At 49.3% G+C, this 10,737-nt stretch overlaps 1 protein-coding gene across 1 annotated transcript; it reads left to right on the forward strand.

Annotated features, from left to right (window-relative positions):
• Positions 1-2,165: 2,165 nt before the first annotated feature.
• Positions 2,166-8,308, forward strand: LOC148275241 (uncharacterized). Its single transcript, XM_088235967.1, has 3 exons — positions 2,166-2,646; positions 3,247-6,811; positions 6,895-8,308. Exons 1-3 carry the CDS (start codon positions 2,166-2,168, stop codon positions 8,306-8,308), a joined length of 5,460 nt encoding a protein of 1,819 aa, XP_088092093.1.
• Positions 8,309-10,737: the final 2,429 nt, after the last annotated feature.

Here is a 10,737-nt window from a genome sequence, read left to right on the forward strand (position 1 = left end):
CTATATTTAAACATTCGAATTTCCACAGCTCTTCCATTGTTGACGTGGGTGAGATTCATATAACTGAATTTCAATCAATTTCACTAGTCAACTGCTGATTTTTCAGAACTAGTTAGATTAATCATCAATATTTTAAGTATGTCCAAATGTTTGCAGACAAGGTTTTTAATTCAGCGAGGTGAACTCTCTCACCCACATCAATAAAAGTTTCAGCTCTTTTACTTCGGAAAAGTTAACAGATAGAAGACGTAAAGAAATACGGATGTTCAAACATTGGCAGAATGATAAGTCGTAAGCTTTTTAAATGCTTAAACTTCCATATTCTCTTCCCAAAATCGTTTTCTATCTTTATTGCAATACATATAATTTAATATAGTAATTTAAAAAAAATATTATTTAATTTGTAATAGTTTTTGATTAAATACGTACATCATCAATTATTATTTTTTATTATTTTTAATTATTTTTTATATGTATCGTATATTTTTTACTGTCCTAGAGTAAGCATTTTAATTCATAGAAATTTAATTCAAGATTTGTTCAAATATTGCGCAATACTTAAATATACAAAGGTACTTTAATATTTATTTTAATGTTTTCAAAATATGCGCACATTTTTCACTGCTTTTTTATTTTCATGTGTTAATTTTTTATGAATTGACTGAAAAGAAACCCGAATCCACGGTCTCTGATTACGTACAAATTGTAAAACTTTTCTACGGATTTTCATTTCGGTCTAAAAGCGAGTGATGTTTCTTTTTAAATGTTGACAGCGTAATAAAGGTTTTTGTGGGTTCAAATACACAATACATCACGAAAGGTCCTGTCAGGAGGGGTTATCGATGGAACGACATACTGCGGTATCCTTAAACGGGTTTTGTGGAGTTATCCTTCGCAATACTCCCCCATTCTTTGCAGAAACTGGTTTGATGTACGTTTTCATAGAATCTTTATATAGCATGTTAGCGTTTTTATAATTATTGTAGTTAGATATTCTCAACATGATCTATAAACGATTAATTATCAACAATGTACCTGATGAAAATGATGAGGTATAAATGAATGGAAATCAGAGTTAGTGAAGTACATATATTTATTTAAATAAATGTTTTTCAATACTCATATACTACCAATTATTTATTTATTTTAACACTTTATATACATGTAAATATTTTTTACATATAAGGACGGGCATATTACCTTTAGCCTTCCTTTCTACCGATTTTCCTATGCCTACTGGCTTCTAGACGTATATGTCTCTCCGTCAGGAATCTAATTACACTAACAGACAAATCCCATTATAGACCTTTATCATAATAATTGCACAAAAATACTAATTCGGCGTACTGTTAGTATTAGCTTTTAATGTAATGTGCCTTATCAGCACTGTTCCGGACGCGTAAAATCGAATAAATTAAAATAATACATTAATTAGAAAGGATCCCCGGTAAATGTATAGAACTGATGGCTGGGCTCTCAATAAAGATAAAATGGTCACTTTCGAGCCTGGCCTCAGTATTACCGGGGAAAAATAGCTAGGTTAAAATGAATAAAATGTACAAAAATATATTATGTAAATGTCATGTTGCGCGCGTCGCGGCTGCCGACGAAATGGCCCGTACGGGCATTGAGCGCCCGTATTTACGCCACCTGCGGCCGGCGGCATGTAGCGAGTGGCGGGGAAAGATTACCCCCACCACTCCGAGGCAGCCGGCGCGGGTGGGATGGCCGACTCACGGAGCCCGACGCGCACCGCTTTATAAGGCGGTCAATTGGAGATATTAAATCAGTTGAGTTCCTAACTCTGAACAGTTCACACGTGTTTTATTCCGTTCTCCGTCCTGTTCGCCTTCCTGCACTTCGCTCTTCGCTCCGCTCTGCCTGCTGACTGCCTTCGCCTCTCTGCACCACTTGGACCGGGTGGAAAGTCCTTTTCAGGGCTATTGAGGTTGACTTGCGGTCGGCGCAGCTGTGCTCCTACCTTCCGACTTTGTCTTTGGCTCTGTCTGGGAGGGCGGCTTCCCACTTACGCCGGGAAGCTTGACTGCGGCAGACGCGGGTGACGAACCGGCGAAACTTTCATCGTGGTAACGCGTACGTTACATTTGGTCCTTCGGAGCTAAGGATCGTCGCCAGTGGTCTCCAGTCTACAACACACCTACAGCATGCCGGTCAACAGATCGCCTGTGTCGACGCGTTCGGGAACGCGTCGAGACGCCGGCACGGAGCACGAAGAGGAGCTTCAGGAGCCCCAACCGGGGTCTGTACGAGCACATCAGGAGGAGCCCCAGCCAGGGCCTTCACACGACTGCCAGGAGGAGCCTCATCAAGGACTTCTGGAGGAACAAAAGGACTCGGACGAGGGATCCGCACCCTCGGAGCGGTCCATCTCATCGGCGACATTTCGCCGACAGATGGAGGAACGCGAGGCGCATCACGAGAGGCAGGTGAGCAGCCTCAACGAGATCATCGCCGCGCTGAAGGCCGCCAACGCGAGAGAGGACGCCAGACGAGACATGGCAACCCCCCTGGCAACCCCCCTCACGCCCACCATCGAGAGGGACCTCACATCGCACGGGACGTCGGAACCGGCTCACAAGCCGCTGCCGCTGACGTCAGACGCGTCTAGGACCGACGCAGCCCTCAGTACGAGGGAGGCTGCCGCCGCACGCCACGCCGCACGCTACGCCGCTGATCCGGAGGATACCGGAGCGGCGTACATCCAGCAGCCGAGCCACTACGACAGCAGCCGGGCGAGAGACGGGGCCGCTTGGAAGCGCCCTGTCACCGACGCGGAAGCAGCCTTCAGCACAAGGGAGGCCGCCGCCGCACGCCACACCACACGCTACGCCGCTGATCCGGAGGACACCGGAGCGGCGTACATCCATCCACCGAGCCACTACGACAGCGGCCGGGTGAGAGACGGGGCCGCATGGAAGCGCCCTGTCGCCGACACGGAAGCAGCCTTCAGAGCAAGGGAGGCCGCCACCGCACGCTACGCCGCTGATCCGGAGGACACCGGAGCGGCGTACACACTTCCGCCGAGCCACTACGACAGCGGCCGGGTGAGAGACGGGGTGCCACGGAGGCACCCGGTCGCAGAGGCGGACTCCAGGACGAAGGAGGCCGCCAACACACGCTACGCCGCTGATCCGGAGGACACCGGAGCGGCGTACACATTTCCGCCGAGCCACTACGACAGCGGCCGGGTGAGAGACGGGGTGCCACGGAGGCACCCGGTCGCAGAGACGGACTCCAGGATGAAGGAGCCCGCCAACACACGCTACGCCGCTGAGCCGGCCTACGCCGGAGCGACAAACGCACATTTACAAGGCCGCTACAATGAGCGGCATCGGGACAATGAGGCGCCACCCGCACACAGCCGAAGGGAGGACGCCGACGTACGCTACGCCGCCGGGCCAGGCGAGCCCGTAGCGGCACGTACTATACCACTGGGGGGCTACGAGTTTCGTGACCCGGTGAGCGCGTGGGTACAAGAGGGGCTACCCACGGAATACATGCCGCCGGGTGCCACCGGCGAGCCTGTGACGAAATACAGACAGCCGCCGGAGTGGCACACGTTCATGGCGAGGCAAACCGGCGCTAGGGATCTACCGCAATTCTCCGGCGACCCGCTAGAATGGCGAATATTTAAGGCGCAATTTGATCAATCGACACAGATGTGCTCCCTTACAAACGCGGAGAACATTCTCCGTCTGCAACGAGCCCTCACAGGACGGGCCAAGGCCACAGTGTCGTCTTTGCTGGTAGATCCCCGAAATGTGCCGGACATTGTGAAGATGTTAGAGGCCGCCTTTGGACACCCGGAGATCGTCGTGGACAGAGTACTGGAGCGGATAAGAAAACTCCCTAAACTGGCCGACAACGCATCCCTGGAGGCCCTGACGGACTACGCGGTCGCGATAAGAAACGTCGTATCGACCGTAGAGGGCCTCGATGGAAGCCACCTCTCCTCCCCGAAGCTTCTGTCCGAGATGACTCAGAAGCTGCCACGAGTCGAGAGGATGATGTGGATTATGTCACGAGCGGATACCGTGAGAAAAGCTACCCCCAGGGATCTGGCACTGTGGCTAGCGAGACTGACCGGTGCAATACCGAATGCGGGTTGCATCGGGATCAGCACGGAACCCGCCCGAGTGGAGAAAAGGCGTACCCAAGAAAGGCACGTGTTTCTCACTCAGGACAAAAAATGCCTGTTCTGCGACATGAGTGGACACGCATTCGGACAATGCCGGAAGTTTCTCCGGAAAACGGTAGAGGAGAGGTGGACAATTGTGCGTGCCAAGTTCGTGTGCTACGGATGCCTAGAACCGGGACACAAAACGACCACCTGTGAAGCGGCGAAGTGCGACGAGTGCCACGGGCGGCATCATCGGTCACTACACCGCGAGAGAGTGGACAGTACGCCGAACGAGCAAGTCTTATTGACAAGGCGAACGGAAGTCCCAGTGACCTTCAAGGTAGTGCCAGTAACCTTGAAGGGCCCGCGTGGGTCAATGGAGATCCACGCACTACTAGACGAGGGTTCATCGGTAACTCTCCTCGAGGAGGATGTCGCCCGTGCAGTGGGCGCCACCGGGGCCTGCGAGGAGTTGAGACTCATCGGTGCCAGTGGGAACACGGACACGCTACAATCACAGCGTGTATCCGTAATCCTCGTTAAAGGAAACAGAGAATTTGGTGTCCAGGCACAGACGGTGCGGGTCATGGATCTGCCGCACCGCAACCGAAAGAGCACCAAGACACACGGGCCAGGCATCAAGCCGAAGATGTTAATCGGTCTTGATTACGCCACCCTAATGGTATCTACAGGCCCGCCAGTCCTACAAGAGGACGGGCGGCTAACCATCGAGACGGCCCTAGGAGCCGTCACCTACGGCGGGGCTGTGCACCCCGCCTTTGAATTACCCCCAGACGGCCAGGGTGAAAGGGACTTAGCGGAACTGGTAAAGAAGAGCTTCGCCGTTGACTCGCTAGGTGTAACCACCCTGGAACGTTGCCGCGCCGCAGATGTGCGAGCGGCGGAGCTCATGAGCAGCTCAACCACACAACTACCATCCGGACGATGGGAGACCGGTTTACTGTGGGCGAAAGACGGAGATTCTTTGCCCTGCAACCGGCAAGCAGCCATGAAGCGGCTGCACTCCCTGGAAAATAAACTACGGAAGGATCCGATACTGGCGATCGCATATCGCGCCAAGATGGCGGACTACATTGAAAAGGGATACGCCGTCAAACTAAGCCGCGAGGAGGTAGACGCCCACCATTCGCGCAAATGGTACCTGCCCCACTTCGCGGTGACAAACCCCAACAAGCCTGGCAAGATAAGGGTCGTGTTCGACGCCGCCGCCCAGTTCCAGAGGACGGCGTTGAACGACCATCTACTGACGGGACCTGACCTGCTTTCATCCCTCCTCGGAAACGTGATCCGCTTCAGAGAGGGACGAGTAGCCATCGCGGCCGACATACGGGAGATGTTCCTGCGGATAAGAATCCGGGAAGCCGACCAGCAATCGCAGCGGTTCCTATGGCGGACGCAGGACGGGCAGGAGCCCGACACGTTTGTCTTCGCGTCCATGATGTTTGGAGCGAAGTGCTCACCCAGCAGCGCGCAATTCGTGCGAAACACAGTCGCACGAGCACACGCGAAAGAATTTCCCGCCGCAGCAGAGGCGATCGAGCACAATATGTACATGGATGACTACCTAGACGCCACAGACAGCGAAGAAACAGCTGCAAGCCTGGTACGAGATGTTACCCTCGTACTCGGCAATGGCGGGTTCCGGCTCACCGGGTGGGCTTCAAACAAACCAGATGTCCTGGAAGAAGTAAAGGCCGACGACCGGGCCAATACAGCAGTCACCATAGGGGAAGAAGTAATGACGGAGCGGGTCCTCGGGATCGTATGGGATCCCAAGAGCGACCTATTTATATTTCGGCACGGAGCCGAAAGTGCAGCCATCCCGGAGCGACCCACCAAGCGCGGCATGTTGAGCGCCGCCATGAGTATCTTCGACCCAGTAGGCTTCATTGCGTGCCTCACGATACGGGCGAAGATATTGCTGCAAGCCATCTGGAGGACAAACACAGGTTGGGACCAACCGCTGCAACCGGACCACGCCGAAAAGTGGTTGGAATGGCGCGACCTGCTGGCAGCGAACGGCTGTACAATACCGAGATGCTCGCTGCAAGGGCAGAAAGAACCCGTGACACTGCACGTGTTCTGCGACGCGTCAGAGCAGGCATGCTGCACAGTGGCATACTTTGTGGGGGCCGATACCACTAGTTTCGCAATGGCGAAGTGCAAGGTGGCCCCCCTAAAGCCTCTGTCAGTGCCTAGACTAGAACTCCAGGCAGCGCTACTAGCGGCAAGGATGGCCGCCACCATAAAAAAAGAGAGTCGAGCTCTCATCACCCAAACCGTGTTCTGGACGGACTCGAGCACGGTCCTGTGTTGGCTGCGAACCGACCCACTGCGGTACAGCACGTTCGTCGCAAACAGGCTGGGCGAGATTGACGAGCTCACAGACGTACGGGACTGGAAATGGGTCCCCACCAAGGACAACCCAGCCGACATAGGGACCCGCGACAAGGGCCCACCCGACCTTGCGAGGTCGGGACTATGGTTCGGAGGCCCCGGCTTCCTGAGAAAAGGGGAAGCCGACTGGCCGAAAGAGAAGAAGTTACTACAACAACCGGACGAGAAGACGCTGGAGCGGAAACAACCCCGCCACTTCGTGGGCCACATCAGACGGACGGAGGCCCTACCCCAGGTGCAGCGCTTCTCGTCGTGGACCCGACTCGTCAGGGCGACGGCATGGGTGCTGCGATTCATCGCACGATGCCGCCGCCACGAGTCCCTACCGTCCCCAGGGGGACCTTTGAACTTCACGCCTCAGAAACACGGGCCGCAGAAATCATGCTGCTGAAGCGGTCCCAGGAGACGGCTTTCGGAGAAGAGCTGGAGCTCCTGAGACGAAAGGCGCCTATCCCGCCGCACAGCCGCCTCCATGCAGCGGCACCCTTCTTAGACGAAGAGGGAGTCATCCGGATGGGAACGCGCATCCAAGCGGCACACAGCTTCGCAGAGGACTGCAGCGCGCCGCCTATCATGGACGGGACCTGCCCATACACCCGGCTGCTGATCACGCACAGCCACCGGAAGGGTGGCCACCCGGGAGTCGAGAGGACGATCGCCGACCTGAGAGCCAGCTACCTCATCCTGCGACTCCGCGGGGCTGTGAGGAAGATAACACGATGGTGCCCGCTGTGTAAAATGCTGCGCAGCCGGCCCCAACCCCCGCTGATGGGGCAACTGCCTGAGGCCCGACTGGCCTTCAGGACGCCGCCGTTCACGCACTGCGGGCTTGACTTCTTCGGACCGATGATGATCACCAACGGCCGAAGAAAAGAAAAGCGCTATGGGGCACTGTTCACCTGCCTCACCACACGCGCGATCCACCTGGAGCTAGCGTCGTCCCTCGAAAGCGACTCCGCCATAATGGCCATAAGAAGGATGGCCGCCCGCAGAGGCTGCCCACACACGTTATACTCGGACAACGCTACCAACTTCAGGGGAGCGGACAAAGAGCTGAAACAGGCCGTAGACGAGCTCCTGGCGGACCCCAGAATGCTCGCCGAACTTACAGTTCGCAAAATTGAGTGGAAATTCATTCCGCCCTCATCACCTCATATGGGGGGAGCGTGGGAAAGACTCGTGAGATCTGTAAAACGAGCCCTCCACGCAACCCTCAACGAGCAGGCTCCAAGAGAGGAGACCCTCAAAACCATATTGGCTGAAGCAGAGTACACCGTGAACAATCACCCGCTCACGCATGTGTCAACCAAGCCCAACGACGAAGCACCGCTGACCCCGAACCACTTCTTGCTCGGGTCAGCCAACACACAGCCAACTCTGGCATATTATAACAAAAGGGAAGAAGGGGCCTGCCTTCATAAGCAATGGAGGATCGCCCAGAAAATGGCCGACATGTTTTGGCGCCGATGGCTGAGGGAGTATCTTCCCACCTTGGCGCACAGGAAGAAATGGCGCGAGCCCGCGCCTCCAATACAGGTCGGGGACCTCGCGCTCATCATGGACCCAAATCTGCCGCGGAATTCTTGGCCTCGCGGCAGAGTCACCCGTGCAGAACCAGCAGCTGACGGACAAGTACGAGTCGTCGAGGTGCGGACCACCAACGGCACCTACACCAGACCAGCGGTGAAGATCGCCGTACTAATGAAGGAAGAGGAACAATGCGCCCAGCAGGAAAATAGTACAGACTAGCTGCACGGGGGGAGTGTTCCGGACGCGTAAAATCGAATAAATTAAAATAATACATTAATTAGAAAGGATCCCCGGTAAATGTATAGAACTGATGGCTGGGCTCTCAATAAAGATAAAATGGTCACTTTCGAGCCTGGCCTCAGTATTACCGGGGAAAAATAGCTAGGTTAAAATGAATAAAATGTACAAAAATATATTATGTAAATGTCATGTTGCGCGCGTCGCGGCTGCCGACGAAATGGCCCGTACGGGCATTGAGCGCCCGTATTTACGCCACCTGCGGCCGGCGGCATGTAGCGAGTGGCGGGGAAAGATTACCCCCACCACTCCGAGGCAGCCGGCGCGGGTGGGATGGCCGACTCACGGAGCCCGACGCGCACCGCTTTATAAGGCGGTCAATTGGAGATATTAAATCAGTTGAGTTCCTAACTCTGAACAGTTCACACGTGTTTTATTCCGTTCTCCGTCCTGTTCGCCTTCCTGCACTTCGCTCTTCGCTCCGCTCTGCCTGCTGACTGCCTTCGCCTCTCTGCACCACTTGGACCGGGTGGAAAGTCCTTTTCAGGGCTATTGAGGTTGACTTGCGGTCGGCGCAGCTGTGCTCCTACCTTCCGACTTTGTCTTTGGCTCTGTCTGGGAGGGCGGCTTCCCACTTACGCCGGGAAGCTTGACTGCGGCAGACGCGGGTGACGAACCGGCGAAACTTTCATCGTGGTAACGCGTACGTTACAAGCACGTTGGTTTTTATTTTTTTGCAGCTACGCTATCAATACTTTTTTATGGCCCTATATAGGGAATTGAAGATTTTTTGGATAGCAATGTGGAAGTTCAGTGCAACGGGAAATATAATATAAAAAAAAATTCTTACGCGCGGTAAAAATTAGAAAATTTAATTTTATGGCATAGTTTCTCGAAAATGAATGAAAAAAATAATGAAATTGGTTTTGATAAAAAAGAACTTCTTTGAACCACGTGACTAGTTTTCAGAAATCAACCAATGACAGAGTGCTGTGACACATTTCTGGTTACTGGGAAGCCAACCCATCAATCAGGACATCGAATTTCAAAACACATTCTCAATATGTAACAAAAAAAAATCATTTATGGGAAGATTGCGAAATGTAATAGATGGAAAGAGAAGTGTTCTTATTTATAAAACAATTATATGTCTACACACAAATTACTGTTCTTCTAATCTTTTTTTATGTAAAAAAGGATAAATTTAAAAAATACAAATTCTTCAAAATAAGGCGATGAGGATTATACTTTAAGAAATATTTATTCTAATGTAGAAAGAATGCACAAAGAAATTAGCTTGCTCACAATAAAACAGCAAATAAAATATAATGTAGCAATTTTTACACATAAAATAATTAAGAGGATGAATAAAATAAAAACAATAATAAAACTTAACCAACAATGTCATACATATGGGTACTAACTATGCACGACACTCTCCGATTCCGCGTTTACATTCCTTAGCCAACAAATTTACTTGTGAAATAGACATTTTTAATACGACAATTATCAATTTTAAAACGTTCTTAAATGCACTGTTTGAAACAAATTATTAATGTCGTAATAAAACTTTCTTTTTCATACAATTCTTTCTCTGTTTTTGATGTGTATTATTTTTATCTTATCTCTTTCTGATATTAATTTATCAAATATTTTTGTGTACCGTATATTATATTATTTTCACATATATACTTACTGTTAACTAATTTTCATTATTTGTTTTTAACAATAATTTGTTGATACCATTTTTTTTTATACTTATAAGTATATGAAAATGTATTTATTTTTTTGTTTCAATTCTTTACAAGTTATTTACAATTTGCTTTTTAATTCAATTACTTTTATTATATCCATATAAAATTCTTTTTTTCTTTTTTACTATGTAAAGTTTCACTTTTTATTTTGCATGGCAGTATGCTTCTTATTGTTTCTAAATGTATACAAAAAAGCATTGTTTATCTTCTAAATTTTTACGCACTATGTTTGTACTTACCTGTATATTTTTTGTAAATGCCCCTTGGGCGTATTGTAAAATAAAATAAATAAAATAAATAAAATAAATAAAATAAATGAAATAAATGAAATAAATGAAATAAATGAAATAAATGAAATAAATGAAATAAATGAAATAAATGAAATAAATGAAATAAATGAAATAAATGAAATAAATGAAATAAATGAAATAAATGAAATAAATGAAATAAATGAAATAAATGAAATAAATGAAATAAATGAAATAAATGAAATAAATGAAATAAATGAAATAAATGAAATAAATGAAATAAATGAAATAAATGAAATAAATGAAATAAATGAAATAAATGAAATAAATGAAATAAATGAAATAAATGAAATAAATGAAATAAATGAAATAAATGAAATAAATGAAATAAATGAAATAAATGAAATAA

This window comes from Micrasema longulum, unplaced genomic scaffold (genome assembly GCF_059751315.1).
Source record: "Micrasema longulum isolate JH-2025_06_02 unplaced genomic scaffold, ASM5975131v1 h1tg001481l, whole genome shotgun sequence".
Taxonomy (NCBI): domain Eukaryota; kingdom Metazoa; phylum Arthropoda; class Insecta; order Trichoptera; family Brachycentridae; genus Micrasema; species Micrasema longulum.

Bases quoted from the DNA above. Each gene is read 5' to 3' on its own strand.
- LOC148275241 (XM_088235967.1), top strand. From the start codon at position 2,166: ATGCCGGTCAACAGATCGCCTGTGTCGACGCGTTCGGGAACGCGTCGA. The intron at 2,647-3,246 runs GTACGAGGGAGG...ACCCGGTCGCAG, and splicing joins TAGGACCGACGCAGCCCTCA to AGACGGACTCCAGGATGAAG. The intron at 6,812-6,894 runs GTGGACCCGACT...TACCGTCCCCAG, and splicing joins CAGGTGCAGCGCTTCTCGTC to GGGGACCTTTGAACTTCACG.